Source organism: Eretmochelys imbricata, chromosome 12 (genome assembly GCF_965152235.1).
Source record: "Eretmochelys imbricata isolate rEreImb1 chromosome 12, rEreImb1.hap1, whole genome shotgun sequence".
Taxonomy (NCBI): domain Eukaryota; kingdom Metazoa; phylum Chordata; order Testudines; family Cheloniidae; genus Eretmochelys; species Eretmochelys imbricata.
In genome coordinates this window covers 3,309,638-3,330,902 of record NC_135583.1, presented here as the reverse complement: position 1 = coordinate 3,330,902, position 21,265 = coordinate 3,309,638, and the positions used below count along the sequence as shown (strand labels likewise).

The 21,265-nt window shown below is 43.3% G+C and overlaps 1 protein-coding gene across 1 annotated transcript in view; it reads right to left on the bottom strand.

The window, feature by feature from the left end:
* Nucleotides 1-21,265, bottom strand: part of HYDIN (HYDIN axonemal central pair apparatus protein) — a 387,143-nt gene that overhangs the window by 263,515 nt on the left and 102,363 nt on the right. The window contains exons 9-11 of the mRNA XM_077831048.1: nt 16,460-16,559; nt 10,418-10,536; nt 7,481-7,704 (exon numbers count right to left, since the gene is read on the bottom strand). Of these exons, the coding sequence (XP_077687174.1) occupies nt 7,481-7,704; nt 10,418-10,536; nt 16,460-16,559 (443 nt within the window). The remainder of the gene's footprint in view (nt 1-7,480; nt 7,705-10,417; nt 10,537-16,459; nt 16,560-21,265) is intronic.

The following is a 21,265-nucleotide window of genomic DNA, read 5'->3' as shown; positions in this document are numbered from 1 at the left end:
AAATTAGCTGTTACCATTCAAAAAAGAGATCTCAGAGTCATTGTGGATAGTTCTCTGAAAACATCCACTCAATGTTCAGCAGCAGTAAAAAAAGCGAACAGAATGTTGGGAATCATTAGGAAAGGGATAGAGAATAAGACGGAAAATATGATATTGCCTCTATATAAATCCATGGTACGCCCACATCTTGACTTCTGTGTGCAGATGTGGTCGCTCCATCTCAAAAAGGATATATTAGAATTGGAAAAAGTACAGAAAAGGGCAACAAAAATGATCAGGGGTATGGAACAGCTTCCATATGAAGAGAGATTAATAAGACTGCAACTTTTCAGGTGGAAAAGAGACGACTAAGGGGGGATATGCTCGAGGTCTATAAAATCATGACTGGTGTGGAGAAAGTAAATAAGGAAGTGTTATTTACTCCTTATCATAACACAAGAACTAGGGGTCACCAAATGAAATTAATGGGCAGCAGGTTTAAAACAAACAAAAGGAAGTATTTCTTCACACAATGCACAGGTGACCTGTGGAACCCTTTGCCAGAAAATGTTGTGAAGGCCAAGACTGTAACAGGGTTCAAAAAAGAACAGGATAAGTTCATGGAGGATGGGTCCATCAATGACTACTAGCCAGGATGGGCAGGGCTGGTGTCCCTAGTCTCTGTTCGCTAGAAGCTGGGAATGAGCAACAGGGGATGGATCACTTGAAGATTACCTATTCTGTTCATTCCCTCTGGGGCAACTGGCATTGGCCACAGTTGGAAGACAGGATACGGGCTAGATGGACCTTTGGTCTTACCCAGTGTGGTCGATCTTATGTTCTCACCAGAGGAGAGGAGAAGAGAAGAGAGGAGAGGAGAGGGGCAAAGGACCCAGCCACTGACTGGGGAAGCCTGTGCTCTCTGATTTTATTTGGCGGGTGCAGGGGCTCACCAATACTTTGGGAAAGAAGGCACCAACACGACATTGTATCAGAACTACTGCTTGCTTAGAAGAGTTATGAGCAGCTGTTATGGATGATGCTAACAGTTTAAAGGCATTTGGCCTCCACCAGAACTGGCTGCTGGAGCAGCACAGGGGGATGAGTACAAGGGCACAGGTGCTTATATAGGCAGTTACCAGAGGTATTTTCAAAAGCTGTATGCTCTATTGGCAGAGCAGATTTCTGCCCCTTATATGGCTTAAATATTACAATGTAAAATTTTCATATGTAAATAGTGATTTTGCAGCTAAACTGGCATCTTTTAGATTGTGCCAGCTGATGTGGGTTTCAGCTGCTGCTAAGTTGTCTGCATCTACTCCGAATAGTGAGTCTGTAGTGACAAGGTAATCTGACCAAATTCAGAAGCCAGGCCAGTTTTAATCAGAAGGAGGTCACACTACTAAGCAGCACAGTCAATGAAAGATGTCCCGTCTTCCTTGGGATGATAGCTCTGGTGGTGAAGGGCCACTTAGTAGGAGAGACATGGATGGAGGTGCTGGGTGAGATTTCTTAGAGTCTCCCTTGGTCCTTAATTAGCCAGGAACATCCATGCAGGGGCAGCCCCTTAAGCCACAGCCAACCAGGGGATGTGAGGCCCTCCAGAGATATGCACCGTCTAGCTCTGGAGGGATGATGGTCCTTGTGGCAGATGAGGGAGAGGACATGGGGGTGAGGGATGAGTCGTCTGAGCCCTCATCCCAGCCTATGTGACCTCCATCACCATATACCTTATCCCGCAGGATCCTTCAGCCAGGGCACCTCCATCCAAAAGAGAACTGGGAGTGTTTCTTCATGTAGAACCAACACCTGGAGTATAGCAGCAGTAGCCTGGCTGGGCCCAAGAACAACTGGCACTCACCAGGAAAATGGTGAGTGGGCTCAGCATGAGTGCAGAGCATCAAAGTGGGGTGACCAGATCATTGCAAAGTAGGTCAGCTGCTCCCCAACTCTATCTGTGCACACTCAACCCAGCATAGTACTGGGCCGTAAGAAGTTCTGTGAGTCTGCCTCATGCTCTGGTGCGCATTTCCACCACCCGAATTTTAGGGGCCAACAGGAGCCAATTCAACACCCAATGTATGTGGGTGTAGTAGTAGGATTTTGTGTTTGTATTTTGTATAATTTAAAATTAAGAATAAAGAATAATAATGTAGCATGTATTAAATGTATTGGTGTATAATTTGACCATATCCTGCCAGCCACCCTTTCTGAAAGCAGAAAGGAATTGTCTAACGGGCCATTGGTAAAGATGCATCAGACAGAATCTGTGTCTGAGCTACTTTCAAGGCAGTAACAGACCTTTTAGGGCCACCACTTTGTTGTAGGTTTAGCATTTTAAAATAAATAAAAGAACGCAATGATTTCTTTCTCTTGCATTGCAATTTGATGTTCCTGTTCAAATGTTCTGTGTAAATCAATTTTGTTTTGTGTGTGAATGAGGAATGTGTGTGTTAGAATATAAGTATGAAGGCCATCACCGAACCAGATGTTCTAGGGAGAAACCGAGGACAGACGTAAGGGCCCCAGAAGATTGCAACACACCCCTACAGAAATGTCAGAGGAAGGCAGATTGATGACTCTAAAGATAAGACAGGCACCTATCAATGGGGACAAGATAGCTGTCATCAAAACCAGCATGGGGTAACTCCCTGAGAGACTTAATGAAAGAACAAAATAAAGGATGAGAAGGACAATTTAAGAAAACAAGCACTTGTCAAACAACAATTGATTACAACATGACAGTGCAAAACTCATTGGTCCCAATGAAGGAAAATCACTATATAAACAGGGGGCCTGGCCATGAAACTTTGGGTTTGTCCTGCCAAGACTTCCCCGGAGCATCGTGTCATGACCAACAGAACCCGGCTCCTCCCTACCTGTGATCAACCTAGCTGGCCATTAGATTGATCCGGACTTTGGACTGATAACTATAACATCAACTGGCGGGACAGTGTATGTGTGTGTGATTGAATGCATACGCTAACTGTTGTATCTTCAATAAACGCAGCACATTGCCTTTTCCCCTGAAAAAGATCCCGTGTGCTTCTTATAAGCATAACATTTTTGGTGGAGAATTGCGCAAGGGGAAAGATATGCACTGTGATTGTTGAAAATACTGCTAAATACTGCTAAAAGGTATATCATACATACAAAGTGATAGATCATTCAGGTGTGCACACCCGCAGTCATAGAAGTGCCAGGCAATAGGGGGAGGATTAGAGTCTTCATTCCGACCCGTCTGTCGGGAAAAACCATACCGAGATAGATAGATACATAGATAGATAGATAGATAGATAGATAGATAGACTGTACAAACTGTCTAGGTATATACAACCCTGGTTGTAGAGTGCCACGCCATAAGGGAGAGGGTTAGAGTCCTCGCTCCGACCTCTCTGTTGGGAAAAAATTGCATAGGTGAATATACCCTCGGTCATAGCAGCATCAAGCCCAGAAGGTAGAAGGCTTAGCGTTCCCCCTCTTGCTCTGTCAGGCAGAATTTTTAGTGGTTATAGACTTTTTGTGTGTTGTGTAAGTCCCAGCACAAGCGTTGGTCTACAGGAAAATTTAAAAATGTTTTTAGGAAAATGGACCAGGAGGTTTGGGGGCTAGCTAAGGAGCCCACCCTCCTTGCTAAATGGTTAATGGGACAAAGCCTGTGTCCCTGAAAAGGGACGGTTCAACAAGGAAAGCAGGATTGGGCCCAGACAAGCAGGCAGGCAACAAATAAAGAGATTGGAAAACAAGTTGAGAGGCCTGAGGGGCATAGTGGCAGGAGTAAGGAAAGGAGTAAGTACAGGCATAGGGATTTCAGATCCCTGGGACAATACTTGGAATGGTGATATCTGGGCTGATGCAGGTGTCATTTTGGGAAATAAGCAAGTCATTTAAGAAAAAAGAGTCATAAGTTAACTCTGCAGAGGCTGGAGGGAATTAAGCAGTTAAACACTGCAAAAATGTTAAAAAGGAAAAGTGTTATAGAAAGAGAATTCTTGGTTTCTTTGCAGTCATTCTGAAGGAAAAATGGGCCCTTTTCCAAAGGAATGTCTGTAAATAAGCCAGGCAAAAAGACAATCTAATTTTAAATCATTTGACTATGAACAATTTAGTCAAATTTGCTAAAAGAACATAACGGGTTTCTATTGGAACTTAACTGTCCCCAAATGTATACAAGTGTAATCTATGTACAGCTGTGTAAAAATTAAAGCAGAAGTAAGAAATGTTAAAAAAAAAAAAGAACATGTGTGTGTAAATATATTGTGTAAATATGTGCGGTTTTAAGGACCTAAATCAACACTTCTGGTCTGTAGGTTTAAGATGAATTGGTTTTGTTTTGTTTTTAAATAATACCACTAAAATCCATTTGCATCTTTTATTCAAAGTTGCAAAACTGAAAAACCCTTTTTGCCAGACACAGGTAACTAGTGTTGTTTGGCTTTGGTATTTAGCATTTAACACTTAAGGTACCTTAATGCTTTATAACATTCAATATCTTTTTAAAGACCAAAGTCATGACTGCAGCAGGGCAGTCAAAACTAGGAGAATGGGAAGAGATTCTGGATTTATTTTTTGGTAACAAAATAGCAAATAAGAGCTGTAGTAAAACAATATAAAGCTAAAAACAGACAGTGCTCCTCTGGAGCAACAGCAGGGGTAAGATGCACACAAAAAAAGAAGCAACATTAGGAACTTTGAGCCTTAAGGTGTGTCACGGAGTCCCTGGGCAATGCTCTGGAACTGCTCCCCATGAAGCCAGTCAGGACTCTGGGGCAGTCGCCTTTCTGTGAGCAGCCTGTCTTCAGGACACACAGCTCACACAGCTTCCACCTTCCTGGGTCTGACCTCGGAGCATTCAGCATCCTCTGCCCCTCCGTGCGCTTCCCCCAGCGAGTCTGCTCAGGCAGGGCTCCTGGGGAAGCCAGAGGGTCCTGCACCCCAACTCCGCAGTCAGATGTGACTCTCAGCCAGCCAGTAAAACAGAGGTTTATTAGATGACAGGAACATGGTCTAAAACAGAGCTTGCAGGTGCAGAGAACAGGACCCCTCAGCTGGGTCCATTTTGGGGGGCAGTGAGCCAGACAACCACGTCTGCACTTCACTCCATGTCCCAGCCAGCCCCAAACTGAAACTCCCTCCAGCCCCTCCTCCTCTGGGCTTTGTTCCTTTCCTGGGCCAGGTGGTCACCTGATTCCTTTGTTCTCCAACCCTTCAGCTTTCACCTTGCGGGGGGAGGGGGGGGGAAGGGCCCAGACCATCAGTTGCCAGGAAACAGGGTGTTAGCCATTCTCTGTGTCCAGACCCCTACACACACCTGCCCTCTAGGGCTCTGCAATGATCATACACCCTTACCCCACCACCTAGATACTTAAGAACTGCATAGGGGAAACTGAGGCACCCCCACACTATTCGGAGGAAACATTAAGAACCGTCCCACTTTGTCACAAGGTGGCTCTGAATAATCAGACTGTCACTATGCATCCGATGAAGTGAGCTGTAGCTCACGAAAGCTTATGCTCAGACAAATGTGTTAGTCTCTAAGGTACCACAAGTACTCCTTTTCTTTTTGCAAATACAGACTAACACGGCTGCTACTCTGAAACTTTAATAAAGGTATATGAAAACTCCATGAGCACGGGAAAAAAACCCAGTTACACTTTATGCAAAAATTGATATGGCTAATATAATATTATAGAAGTTAAACTATGAAAGGAATGTGCATTTTTCCCAGGACATGTGCAGTGTATATTATAGAAGGGGTAAAAGAAATGTAAACAAAACATGCTACTTAATTAAACTCCTTTTACGGTTCCTAAAAGGAGCCACCATAGGTTGTGTTTTCTTTTTCAGATCGCTGTGTGTTTTGGAAGCAGGAGTTAAAAGTAAAAAGTAATCAAAACTCTGGAGGAAGTTAATTGTGTCCCTTTCAAGACAGAGTCTCTGAGCTCTGCTGACGGCTTTGAATCCAAAAGCAAGCCAGAAAGTGTCTGTGTTTATGCAAATTACCTAACTGATAGAGGAAGGAGAGAACTGCCTATAAATGGCAGCACAAAGGAGCTGCAAATAAAGGACATACCTGGTCAGCAAACAAACTACCTGAAACCAAAAGGATCAAATTATAACCCCCCAGAGGAAGGTGGAAAAAGAAGTCAAACCTAAGAATAAGAGAGGAACAGGTTAACCCTAAGTAGAAAAAAAATACTTTTTTATGTGTATACACAGTGCTAAAATCTGAAGTCAAATACAAAAGGGATCTGCTTATATGCATAACACCCCTCCCTTTTAATTCACCAAAACCCAAAGTATATAATTAGATTAAAAAGCCTATGCAAAGATTTCAAGAGGACATTAAATACACTGGCCTCAAAAACAAATTGTCTAAATAAAGGGCATGGTATAACAAGATATTTTTAATAAATTTGATGTTAATATTAAACATTGAGATAAATTTAATGTTAATAAGTACTCCTGTAATAATGTATAGCATGTATGATTTTTTGAAAAAAACCTTTAAGGTCATATGGTAATGATGCTTCTCAGCTATTACCTGTGAATAAACTTAAAGCTTAGCACAACAGAAAAAACATTACAAACCTCGTCTGCTGTATAAAAAGGGAAACTGAGGTACGCCATACACCACCTCATGAATTTAATGACTGAACAGTGGGATAATTTCCCCTAAACTGTTAAAGGCTAAAAACCATTAAACCTGGCCTGCCTATACAACAAAAACATAGGAAAGTATGGGGGTAATTCCTCTGTTTTGCCTGCAATCAGCAAGGGTATTTGTAAAAGGAAGGGATATTTTAAGCAATAATCTGCCACCCCAAAAGGGGTAGAAAAATATTCTTTTTGTCCCACAGTGGGGTGGGAGGAGGTATTGTTTCATGTTCTCTGTGTGTATATAAAGTCTGCTTTTTGTCCCACAGTGGGGTGGGAGGAGGTATTGTTTCATGTTCTCTGTGTGTATATAAAGTCTGCTGCAGTTTCCACGGTATGCATCCGATGAAGTGAGCTGTAGCTCACGAAAGCTCATGCTCAAATAAATTGGTTAGTCTCTAAGGTGCCACAAGTACTCCTTTTCTTTTTGCGAATACAGACTAACACGGCTGTTACTCTGAAACCAGTTATTGCTGGTTTACTGAGGACCAGTAACTTCCTGGTTTAGTTATGAGCAGAAAATGTAGGAGACTGGGGTCCTTGCTTACAGAAACTTTTCCCTCTCACATAGCATTATATTTCACCATATGAATGCTGCACACAGTTGGGAGATAATGGAGTCTAAGTGGTTAGAGCAGGGGATAAGGAATCATGGGTTCTAGTCTTGGCTCTGACACTGGTTCCTGATGATGTGACCTTGGACAAATCTCTGTTCTTCTCAGTAGCTCCATCTGTAAAATGAGGATTTATACTCTACCTCACAGGGGTGCTGTGAGGATCAAAACTGTCCTAAGATGAAAGATGCTACAAAAATGTCAATTATTAATGAATAAGCCCAACTTACCTAATAGTTAAGATCACAGGCTCGGGGGCTCCGTTCACACTGAATTTAAACTCCTCTGTGAACTCTCCCAGGATGGTGGAACTGAAGGAGATCTGGATGGCTTGAAGTCCACCTGGCAGAATGATGCCTTCTTTGGGGTCAAAGGTAAAACAGGCGCCCAGTGCAGTAGATGGAGGGATCAAGTTAAAGAGGGCATCAATGGCTCCTTTGTTATACAGGATTGCCTGCAGCAGTAAAAGGGAAGGAATGGAAACATACAAGGAACCTTTGCTTCTCATAGATTGAATTGATTTGTTTTCTAATTAAATGATTAACATCTGAAAAGGGGAGAAGTGGTAAGACATTGCCTGTTGGAAGCCAAGGGAAATACAGTGAGCTAAATTCTGCACTCAATTAAAACTGCAATAATTCCAAATAAATCAAGAGAGTTATTCTGAATTTACACCACTGCAACTGAGAGCAGAATATCCTCCACTGTAACTGAATTTGCAGTACAAGATAGATACTGAACACAGATATCTGTGCTTTCAGAAAAGTCCCCAAGAGTAGCAAAGAACAGTCACATTGTTTCTGATGAAACATCATACAATCATATTGCTCCTGATGGTGCCAATCCAGCAACATGCTGAATGCATTTCACTCCTTCTGTAGTCAATAAGCTGAGGGCGCTTGGCACCTTGCAGACTTGGGTGGACTGGGTTATCACATTGATAATGCCCACTGTTCTTGTTTAGATCTGGGAGCATAAACCAGATTGCGAACAGAAAAAATATGACCTTGTCATGATGAGAGAGATAGATAGATAGACACATTTTTCAGACATCCTTTCTTGGGAACTATTATTGTATTTATTAAATGGTTGTTTATCCCTCCTTTGAAAAGCACTTTGGGGTCCTCTGGTGAAAGCTTCTATAATACAGAAATGCAAAATATTATGAGTTCATTTTTATTAACCTACTTATCTTATTTTGCTGGACACCTTTATTTTTATGTGACGAGGGCACCTGCTGTTTATTGTATAAAGCCAAGTAATACTCAGAAACCCAATTATTGCTAATTTCAGAAGCATCCAAAAGTACTGGGGTTCAATACAGACCCTTTTTCATTTTCCTTTATCTTGTTGGATCAGCTCTGTCTTAGCTAAACTACAAAGGCCAGTGAACAAGGAGGGCAAATATCGGCATGACCTGTTCCAAACAATTTTAATCTCATAAATATTCACAAGCACAATCTAAGACTTTCGCAATTGTTTGTGACAAATTGTAAGCTTGGGGCTGGATTCTGTAAATTGCTGAGCACCCACAAATCCCATTGTCTCGAATAAGAGATGTAGGCCTCAGCTTCTCTCCAGATCATACCCTTTATACTAGTCAAAAAGTCCCCACTACTATCAACAAACACATTGTTTCACTGATACAGTTTGCCTTAGGCAAAATTATAAATTTCTTCAGTGCTGCAGGGTGACTTCCTGCCATTTCCACAGACACATTTCACCTGTTTTACAATATCTCTCTCCCTTTTGTCCTTGTAGAATCTAGCAAAGAAATTGAGGGAGAAGCATGAAAATGTGCCTTGTTTTTTTAAATTCTGGTACTGCTGCAAAGAATAGTTGCACACCCTCCTATTCCTCATTGAGGAAAGAATAAAAATAATCATACACACTTTCATGTATTTTACTCCTTAGTTATACCAGGTCCTAATATAAGCTACCCCTAAGTTGAAGTTTACTCTCTGTGTAGCTGCCAAGAACAGCACTGACTAAGGGCAACATCTAGTTGTTTAAATTTTTCTCAAGTAAGGAAAATAATAAATTGATAGAGAAGCAATAAGGCATCAGCATTAAAAATGCACAGAGTACAAAATACTTCTGTTAAGAAACACCTTAAGCATGTCCTTCCCCGCCACAGTGGGGCTTTCAAAAATGTCCAACATGATGCATTACCTCATTTAATACCTCTTTAGGTTGCTGTGCTTTTCATTTTTGCTAATATTTGATGCCATTGCTAATATTTGCTTCACTTGCAGAAACTCTTAACTCTTTCAGATTTATTTCTAAAGTCCTCATTGCAAAGAGAGAAAGCGGTGGGAAGAGATTGATGGGCAGTGAACAGCATTCAGAGTCATTTGCAAGTGGTAATTTGCAGTCAATAGACGAGGTGGCATTTCCCTTAACCTCAGGAATCTGTAGGATGTACTGAATTGAGGGTTGTTTGAATGCTCCAGCTATTAGCCATGTCTATTGTACAAAACCTATGTCAGCATAGCCCTCAAGCATAGACACCATGTATGCTGACAGGAGGCATTCTTCTGCCGACAAAGTACCACCATCTCCCCTAACAACATCAGCAATGCTGACAGAAGAACTCTTCTGTCAGCACATTTGCATCTATACTGGGGGGTTTGCCGGCAGAACTACATCAGCTATGGGCATGGATTTTTACACCCTGATCAACAAAACTCTGTAGTGTAGACCTGGACACCATATCTTCTTAACAGCCATAGCACAAAGGTGCATTGCATTTAAGGCCTGAACCAAAGCCTACTGAAGTCACCGGAGTCTTTTTGCAGAGGAGTAGCTATGTCCTCATGCTATTTTAATGCATAAAGTGCTGCTCAAGCCACAAAACACATCAGACATAGGAACCCTGCACTAAGGATACTGCAAGGAGAAACGTGCACCCAGAAGTAGGCAGTGGTCACTTCTGGAAACATACACACCATTCACACCATGTAGATGAAACCCGGGGTTTGCTCATTCTGAGCTTGCACTGAGGACACCCAGCCACTCTCAAATCAAAATGACCCAGTTACCAAAAGCTCTGGGGTTCATGAGTCTCCATACTCTGTAGGATTACCTCACCTTTGGCTGTACAGTAAGCAGTCAGTACTCTATAGTCTACATGCCATGGGCCTATCAGCACTGCCCTATCTGCTTACCTCATAACTGTGTGTTGACCCAACAAAAACCTTTCCAATATCTAGCTGGTCGAAGCTGAAGAGGAGCTTGGGGCCCATCCCTTCCCCTTTGATGCGCAGGGGGAGCCGGGTCTCACGGCCTGTGAAGAAGATCCCATTTTCAATACACAAAACATAGGAATTGCCAGACTGGGTCAATCCTATCTAAGCCCAGTGTGACCCTGGCTGACTAGGCCATGCTAGAGTGTATTCAGGTCAATTCATTTCTGTAGATCAAAGTAATGGTTAGATGTATAAGTGTATATTCAGATGTTTAAACGTCATGAAAACTAGTGAAATGCTACTGGTATTGTTTTTGCTTATCTGTTCCTGTCACAATGTAATAGCAAACATTTACATGGTAAACACCCTTGTAACTAAGAAAAGGAGGACTTGTGGCACCTTAGAGACTAACAAATTTATTTGAGCATAAGCTTTCTTGAGCTACAGCTCACTTCATCAGATGCATTCCATGGAAAATACAGTGGGGAGATTTATATACACAGAGAACATGAAACAAAGGGTGTTACCATACACACTGTAATGAGAGTGATCAGGTTAAGGTGAGCTATTGCCAGCATGAGAGCGGAGCGGGGGAAGGGATACAATTGCAAACTGGATACAATTAACTTAGGCTTGAATAAAGACTGGGAATGGATAGGTCATTACACAAAGTAAAACTATTTCCCCATGTTTATTCCCCCCCACCACCACCACCACTGTTCCTCAGACGTTCTTGTCAACTGCTGGAAATGGCCCACCTAAATTATCACTACAAAAGGTCCCGTCCCTGTCCCCCCACTCTCCTGCTGGTAATAGGTCATCTTACCTGATCACTCTCATTACAGAGTGTATGATAACACCCATTGTTTCATGTTCTCTATGTATATAAATCTCCCCACTGTATTTTCCACTGAATGCATCTGATGAAGTGAGCTGTAGCTCACGAAAGCTTATGCTCAAATAAATTTGCAAAAAGAAAAGGAGTACTTGTGGCACCTTAGAGACTAACCAATTTATTTGAGCATGAGCTTTCGTGAGCTACAGCTCACTTCATCGGATGCATACCGTGGAAACTGCAGCAGACTTTATATATACACAGAGAATATGAAACAATACCTCCTCCCACCCCACTGTCCTGCTGGTAATAGCTTATCTAAAGTGATCATCAGGTTGGGCCATTTCCAGCACAAATCCAGGTTTTCTCACCCTCCACCCCCCCACACAAATTCACTCTCCTGCTGGTGATAGCCCATCCAAAGTGACAATTCTTTACACAATGTGCATGATAATCAAGTTGGGCCATTTCCTGCACAAATCCAGGTTCTCTCACCCCCTCACCCCCCTCCCAAAAACCACACACACAAACTCACTATCCTGCTGGTAATAGCTCATCCAAAGTGACCATTCTCCCTACAATGTGCACGATAATCAAGGTGGGCCATTTCCAGCACAAATCCAGGTTTTCTCACATCCCCCCCACCCCCATACACACACAAACTCACTCTCCTGCTGGTAATAGCTCATCCAAACTGACCACTCTCCAACTTTAAATCCAAGTTAAACCAGAACATCTGGGGGGGGGGGGGTAGGAAAAAACAAGAGGAAATAGGCTACCTTGCATAATGACTTAGCCACTCCCAGTCTCTATTTAAGCCTAAATTAATAGTATCCAATTTGCAAATGAATTCCAATTCAGCAGTTTCTCGCTGGAGTCTGGATTTGAAGTGTTTTTGTTTTAAGATAGCGACCTTCATGTCTGTGATTGCGTGACCAGAGAGATTGAAGTGTTCTCCGACTGGTTTATGAATGTTATAATTCTTGACATCTGATTTGTGTCCATTTATTCCTTTACGTAGAGACTGTCCAGTTTGACCAATGTACATGGCAGAGGGGCATTGCTGGCACATGATGGCATATATCACATTGGTGGATGTGCAGGTGAACGAGCCTCTGATAGTGTGGCTGATGTTATTAGGCCCTGTGATGGTGTCCCCTGAATAGATATGTGGGCACAATTGGCAACGGGCTTTGTTGCAAGGATAAGTTCCTGGGTTAGTGGTTCTGTTGTGTGGTATGTGGTTGTTGGTGAGTATTTGCTTCAGGTTGCGGGGCTGTCTGTAGGCAAGGACTGGCCTGTCTCCCAAGATTTGTGAGAGTGTTGGGTCATCCTTTAGGATAGGTTGTAGATCCTTAATAATGCGTTGGAGGGGTTTTAGTTGGGGGCTGAAGGTGACGGCTAGTGGCGTTCTGTTATTTTCTTTGTTAGGCCTGTCCTGTAGTAGGTAACTTCTGGGAACTCTTCTGGCTCTATCAATCTGTTTCTTTACTTCTGCAGGTGGGTATTGTAGTTGTAAGAAAGCTTGACAGAGATCTTGTAGGTGTTTGTCTCTGTCTGAGGGGTTGGAGCAAATGCGGTTGTATCGCAGAGCTTGGCTGTAGACGATGGATCGTGTGGTGTGGTCAGGGTGAAAGCTGGAGGCATGCAGGTAGGAATAGCGGTCAGTCGGTTTCCGGTATAGGGTGGTGTTTATGTGACCATTGTTTATTAGCACGGTAGTGTCCAGGAAGTGGATCTCTTGTGTGGACTGGACCAGGCTGAGGTTGGTGGTGGGATGGAAATTGTTGAAATCATGGTGGAATTCCTCAAGGGCTTCTTTTCTATGGGTCCAGATGATGAAGATGTCATCAATATAGCGCAAGTAGAGTAGGGGCTTTAAGGGACGAGAGCTGAGGAAGCCTTGTTCTAAATCAGCCATAAAAATGTTGGCATACTGTGGGGCCATGTGGGTACCCATAGCAGTGCCGCTGATCTGAAGGTATACATTGTCCCCAAATGTGAAATAGTTATGGGTAAGGACAAAGTCACAAAGTTCAGCCACCAGGTTAGCCGTGACATTATCGGGGATAGTGTTCCTGACGGCTTGTAGTCCATCTTTGTGTGGAATGTTGGTGTAGAGGGCTTCTACATCCATAGTGGCCAGGATTTGTGCTGGAAATGGCCCAACCTGATGATCACTTTAGATAAGCTATTACCAGCAGGACAGTGGGGTGGGAGGAGGTATTGTTTCATATTCTCTGTGTATATATAAAGTCTGCTGCAGTTTCCACGGTATGCATCCGATGAAGTGAGCTGTAGCTCACGAAAGCTCATGCTCAAATAAATTGGTTAGTCTCTAAGGTGCCACAAGTACTCCTTTTCTTTTTGCGAATACAGACTAACACGGCTGTTACTCTGAAACCTGTCAAATAAATTTGTTAGTCTCTAAGGTGCCACAAGTCCTCCTTTTCTTTTTGCGAATACAGACTAACACGGCTGCTACTAACCTTGTAACTAAATTACCCATCAAAGAAATCTTGTGAAAGGCTAATGAAGGACTTAAGGACTTTAACAGAAATGCTAATTTCACAGCAAGAGGTCATTATATATATAGTCAGAGGTCAAAGGTCTAAGTGCTTTCCTCACTAACCATCATTAAAGGAAAAAGCCATGTTAATAGAAACACTCTCAGCTTGCTTTCTGTGTGAAGAGACTATACATACGGATTCAAAGAAAGATCCTTTGTCTCTGGACTGTTTGGATTCTAACAGGACAGAATAACTGAATGAGAAGACAAAGATTCCCAGAATAATTCTAAGTAGCCCTGAAAGACTTTTGGGAAACTGGCAGTTTATTACATTACTTCCACCATTTGGAGTTACAAACTGTAATTTACCTATTGTTATATTTTACCTGCTTTAATCTCTCAGAAACTGTAATTCTTTTTTCTTAGCTAATAAATCTTTAGTTAGTTTACCATAGAATTGTCTGCCAGCATTGTCAAATCTTACTTGGACTCCATGCATGCTAGTGAATTGCCCTATAGCTATTTGAATTTGATGGGAATAATATGTGGGCACAGGCCCCATTACAGAATTGTGGGGGCCTGTGCACTATGGAAATTAGGTCCCCCATCTTCCCTAAACTAGACAATCAAGCACCCCTGTCCCATACAGGCCCCAGAATGCCCCTCTCTCTTCAACCCACACAGAGACCCCTGAAAGCCCCTCACACACCCCTGAATGCCCCTTTTGCTCCATGCACAGCCCCCTGAATGTGGGGCTGAGTGTTTGTAGAAAACAAACATGGAAGAGCTGAGAACAGTCCAATTAAAATTCACTTTCAGATTTGACTGAGTATGTACAGAGATAAATTTGTTCGTCTCTAAGGTGCCACAAGTACTCCTTTTCTTTTTATAGTTAAGACAATGGAAGGTTTGTTATTGCCATTTTTCAGATGGACTGCTGGGGCACAGAAAGATTAAGTGACTTGCCTGAGCTCACACAGTGGGAAGCTGTGGAAGAACAAAGATCTCCCAAGTTCCAATCCAGTGCCTTAATGACAAGACCATCCCTCCTCTTAATCATTGCAATTACTTGCTGAGTTCTAGTTCTGCTATTAATGTCAGTCTAACTGGGTGGATTTCCCTCGCCTGTAAATATCTTGCATCATGCAGCAGCTTTCCTTCTTTCTCCTTTCCCTCTGCAATCTGCCCATTTATTAAGGCTCTTCCCTTAGTGCTATATTTTGTTCCAGATGTCAGCAAGGAAAAAGCCTCTTCCCTTTGCAGCATACTGGGGGACTCCAGTAGAAAGCTGAGTAATACTCCACTGGTGGTAGACCTAGAAGTCCAGGCTAAGGAGCAGAATGTTAAACATGGGTTCCTGGGCAAGGGCTTTTCAAACAAATCTTTCCTTCAGTAGGGCTGAGAAGTGAAGACCAACCCTTGCAGCTGGCAGCTGGGAAGACAGTTTGTTAACAGAAGCCCTCTTTAATTACTGGAGGTGATGTTTGCCAAGTAAATCCTATGCAATTACTATGTAAATAAAAAGTACTTGCATGACATCTGTATCCTTTAGCTTAAAGCCTTATGGAAGTCAACAAATGACTGTGCACAGACCATAGATTGTACTATCCAGCAGCTCAACGGGAGTTTGGCTGCCAACAGATCAAGGGCCTGATGTTCCCCTCCATCTCAGAAACCCACAGGCAGGGAAATACTCCACCAGGAAACCCACAGTGTTCCACCTCCACAGCCCCCAGCTCAAGAGGAGTGCCCTACAGCAAGCTGAGCAGGACAGACATCAAGCCCCAGAGGAACTGCCCAGTTCCAGGAATGTTTCGTGCTGGTTTTAGACAGCAGAGTTTAATGGCTGTCTCCACAAGGGGTAACAGGCAGGGACAAAAAGAAAAGGAGTACTCACGAAAGCTTATGCTCTAATAAATTTATTAGTCTCTCAGGTGCCACAAGTCCTCCTTTTCTTTTTACGGATACAGACTAACACGGCTGCTACTCTGAAACCTGTCATTAGGCAGGGACAGTGAATCAGTCACTTCTATCAGAAGACGCTTCCATGCCAGTGTCAGCTGAGATGTGCATACAGTCACAAAGGGAGCAGGACTTAGGCAGCTCTCAGCTGCAAATCCTTAGTAGCCACCACTGCACTGGGCCTGGAAAGCATTGCACTCGGTCCCCGGGGGGCTGGATGCATCTAGACTCACTTTTCCTCCTCTCCACCCACATGTATGGAGAGAAGCATTAGGATTACAGGACTTGGTCCTGATAGTACTGCCACATGCCAATCCATTCCATAAAGCTCTGCAAGACTGCTCAGGGAGAGGGGCTGCTGCTTGGCTGCGTGGCAAGACTTTAGGATGGGGCCCTGCCATCCATGCAGTCATGCCATATGAGCCATAGTCCAGGCAATGATTGGGAGCCACAGGCCAAGTTTGTAACTGTCTGAAAATTTGAGAGTGAAAGCTACTATATTATGTGGTCCATATAACACAATGACAGACCTTACTTCGACCTAGATGAGCTCAGTGTAGTTAGTGACTTCCAGACATTGCATCCTGAAGCTTGCCTCTGGAGTAGCTTAGCACCACCGGAAAGCCTCACACCAGAGCTAATGTTGGCAATCCCATGACATGAAAACCAACCACACTAGTATGTTATGCTTATTGTGCCTTTGGAAATGCTGTACCTGAGATGTCACAGTAGATGGTCCTATGATAGACTTTGGCTTCTCGGGGCTTAAAGATCACATTAATTTCAGCTGTAGAATTTGGCCAAACATCTCCCTCCTAAAACAAAAAAGAATAGCGCAGTTTCAACTACAGATACACAAGTTTAAAAAGAAAAAAAAAAGGAAAAACTGAAGGCATGAAGCCATTTGGATTTACTAAAAAACATACTGTAAATATAACTTCCTTATTAAGAGCACTTCATGTTATAGGTTTCTACCAACAAATAACAAGGATAGCATGAATATTATATCCCGATACTACTACCTGATTAAGCATACTAGAGAAATTTAAGAGACTGACCTTGTAAACCATAGAGAGACAAAGTGGGTGAGGTAATATATTTTATTGGACCAACTTCTATCGGTGAGAGACAAGCTTTCAAGCTTACACAAAGTTCATCTTCAGGTTTGGGAAACTTAATCAGAGTGTCACAGCTAAAAACAAGGTGGAACAAATTGTTTAGCATAAGTAGTTAATACATGTTTCAAGGAACCATTCAAGGTAAAGTGACCTGTTAACATGAAAGAAAGTGGGGGGGAGCAGTTGGTTGGGGTTACAGATTGTTGTAATAGACAGTGTCTCTATTCAGTCCATGATTTTTAGTGTCTAGCAAAGTTATGAATAAAAGAGCTCTGAGTAAGCTCGAAAGCTTGTCTCTTTCACCAACAGAACTTTGTCCAATAAAAGATATTACCTCGCCCACCTTGTCTTCAGGATGACCAGACAGCAAATGTGAAAAATCGGGAAGGGGTGGGGGGGTAATAGGAGCCTATATAAGAAACAGACCCAAAAATCGGGCATGTCCCTATAAAATTGGGATATCTGATCACCCTACTTGTCTCTAATATCCTGGGACCGACACGGCTACAACAATACTGCATACTACTTGCAAACCATAAAGCATCTCATTTCATTATAGAGCCATTGGGCCCAATTTTGATCTCACCCTGATTCAACAACTTCCGAGGAGTTATCATGGATTTACACAAGTTTAACTAAAAGTCAAATCTGTCCCAATGGCTCTAAACAAAACAAAACCCAGCCCAAGTTGTCTGAGGCTTTAATCTAGCAGAAGAAGAGGTAAACTGAAACACAAATGATAGTTTTCCCTGGCTTACTTAAAACAAGTCTGTAATAATTATTCAGTGCTCTTTGTTCTACTATTCCTCCAGTTAAATATAACTAACTCTATCACTTCACATCCTGGCAGTCTATTCCCAGAGCAGGTGTATGGACACATGCAGTATGCAGCTAATTTTGTTTGCCACACTATCTACTGTATGAGGTTTAATGTACATCTTAACAGTTCTCTGACTTTGTACATTTCTCTTTAACAGGACTATGTCAGGGCTGACTCAGTGGCTAAGCAGTAAGGTCTGATTCTCCATCCTGGTTGTCGTGATCCTCAGAGCAGAGAGCTGCAGAGCCCACCAATTCTGTCCCTCAAAGGCAAAGAGTGCTTGTCTACATGAACACTTAGTTCATGGCAAGCTGGAGTGTAAAACTCCCTCACACCAGCCATCACAGTAAGATAAGAAAATCACCTTAACCTCTGGCTAGAAGGACGGTGATTATGACGGAGGTATTAGAAAAGATGGGGATGTAAAGCAGAGGAAAACAGGATGCCTGTAGGCTTACAACTGGAACACCGATGTTGCCACTGGAAAGAGGAAAGCGAATGACAACTGAAAACTGTTACCCTGAGGAATCCATGGTATTTTCTTCATTAGCATTTGTAGGGCCTCCCGTTCAAGACAGAAAACTGGTGATGGTGCGTGTCAGTGTGGGTCTATGTGTGCCAAGGATTATGGACAGTTATGTCAGGGCCTAGGGCCTTCTCAGTGGGGTTGTCAGGGTTCAGCAGACTTCAGGCTTCACAAAGCCAGTTACAACACAATTGGAGATGTCAAACAAGATTTCCTCTAGATGGCTGGAAGGGTTAACTTGCAGCAAAATCCCCCCAATCACCAGGAATCATCACCATAACGTCAGCCCAGTGAGTCCAAAGCAAGCTAAATTCTGTGTCTGTTAACATCTGTGCTATTCAGCCCAGGAGCAAAAGTCCTCTCAGGCCAGGGTCCAGGCAGTGTGCTTTCCTCCCTGAACCCAGGGCCTCTGCCATAGCCCAAACACTACTCCTTTGTGAGTCCCAGCTCTCAGCCTCACCTATCAGCCATGTCAACTTGCTTCAGGGCAGGTATTTCTCTCACACCCCCCCCCCCCCCCGTTCAGGGGATTGAAGGTGGCGATATGTTCACCACAGCACAGCAGGCTTTAAAAACATCAGAAAAGGAGCTGTGTCAAGGAAACTCAGTTCCTTAGACCTACACAGCAGTAAATGCAAAAATTCCAATGGAATGCTTCCCAGAGCTCATCAAAATCTGATCATTCCATCATCATAAAGGATATTGTCCAGTTATGATCACTCTTGCATTGATTTCACTGGGGTTATTTACACTTAGGTGAAATCCAAATCAGGCTTGGGACATTTAGGGCTCGATCCTGCTTCCATTCAAAGCAATGGAAAATCTCCCTGTAACTATAATGGTGCAGGCTCAGGCTCTCGGACTGACTGCACAACAAAGTGCCTTTTACTGTTGCTTTAGTGTGGATTGCGAGCCAGTCGAGCTCAATGGTCTGTTCAGACATCTTGGCCCTAAAACCCACTCTCCTCAAGCTGGCTTGCTCATTACTCAAAGGCTGACAGGTGTCATGGAAGAAAGCGCAATGAAACTCATAAGCAAAAACAAACGCATACAGAAGAGAGAGAGAATTTAAACATACAGGTGCCCTTGCTAACAACAGTGTGGTTTTCTAGCTGAGTGGGTTTGGCTGACTTTGGGATTTGATGAAATCCAAGGCCAGCACAGCTGTGACACAGTTATGACTGACACTGCGCTCTTACCCTGCTGTTTCCGAGCTCAGTAATGGGACTGATAGGGAGACAGACGCAACAGGACACATAGATCTAGGTTTGGGAGGCTGGGTCAGGAGCCAGGGATAGACGTGGTAAATAGGCCAGAGTCAGCAGGTGCTCTCAGGCCACACCAATTTAGTCTTGTCATTAGTGCCCCCCAAAACAAATAGCAGTTCTTCTCCACTGGTAACAGATTTGGATTTAAAGTGACTGGCCTGTGGATTGTGAACGGTTATTTACCACCTAAATTAAGGCAATCAAGGTAAGGAGAGGTAAGCTATGGTGCCATGTGAGATTCATACTCTGGGCACTTGAATCTTTAGCACAACCTGGACACTAACGCTGCTGGCTGTGAATAAAGACACACTGCATTTTGTTGAAAGGAGGAACTAGGAAAAAGGGCTACATTAAAAAACAGCTGCTTCCATCAGAGCTTTTCAGAGCACTTCACAAATTCTAACAAATGTCGCTTCACAATCCTGCTGTGAGGAAAATATGGTTTTCTTCCTGTTTTCCGCTATAGGGAAACTGAGACACAGAGCGGTTCTTGCCCACGATCAAACAGCACGTCAGCGTCAGAGCTGGGAATCTCTCTGTCTATCCTATGGTACTTCTTTGGCCCCATTACCCTAGTATATGAGCACCTCCCAATCTTTCCTGGATTTATCCTCAGAACCCCCATTTGCTGGGGCTCTTGAGGCACAGAAAAACGAAGGGCCAGATTTTTAAAGATACTCAGGGCTAGTCTACACGGGCAGCGCTAAAGCGCCGTTGCAGCCGTGCTTTAACGTGGCTTGTGTAGTCATGGCAGAGCGCTGGGAGAGAGCTCCCCTGCGCTCTAAAAAACCCACCTCCACGAGGGGCGCGGCTCTCAGCGCTGGGGCCCTGACTACACTGCCCTTTACAGTGCTGACACTTGCTGCGCTCAGGGGTGTTTTTTCACTCACCCCTCTGAGCGAGAGAGTTGCAGCGCTGTAAATTGCCAGTGTAGACAAGCCCTTAGGCATCGACATCCCATTCAGGAAGTTAGACACCTAAATGTTGTTATGACCTGGGCTAAACCTTGTTATGGGTTGAGTTAAAACCCCATTGAGGTTGATAGATGTGAATTCACCCTTCAATTAACACAACTGTAAGCGTAAGCCACCCCCAAAGACAACAGAGCTGTATGAACTTGCCCAGGAGCTTTTGACTGAGCATTGTTTTGGGTAGGAGTATGTGTGTGAGAGAAGAGAGATTACACAAAAACTGAGGACAAGAACACACAGAGAGAGAAAGAGGCAAGAAAGCAAATGTGACTCTGGAGAAAGCAAGAGAGAACTTTTGGGTCTCATGTTTGCTAAAGAGACTTGAGGGCTGTAAGCTAACAAATCTGCTCCTTTTATTCAGTGGCTTCTGAGTTCAGAGACACATAACTTTGTACATTCGTTGTAAATAAACAACATTGCATCAAATAGCATACCAGACTCCATCAATTTATGCTCCCAGCTGGAATATTCCCAGGGCCCCAAACCTTGACTAGCAGTTGATCAAAAAGGGGCAATACCTTTAAAATATGATTGTGACTTCCCCTCGGTGACTTCCCAAAGGGTCACACAGGGAGCCAATGGAACCCAGGGGTCCTGGCCTGTAGCCCCATTAAACCAGATTCCCTCCTTGCTCTAGAAACAGATGGTAAACTGTTACTCCAGAATTTGACATTCTTTAGCGTACCCCAGAATTTGACAGTACTACAGTCAGCAATTTTATATGTTAAGCCACTGCCAGCTGAAAACCACACATTACATAGCTAGGAAAATCTTAGGCCTCAGAGGCAAGGCCAAATAACTGCATGTTTGCAGTTTTG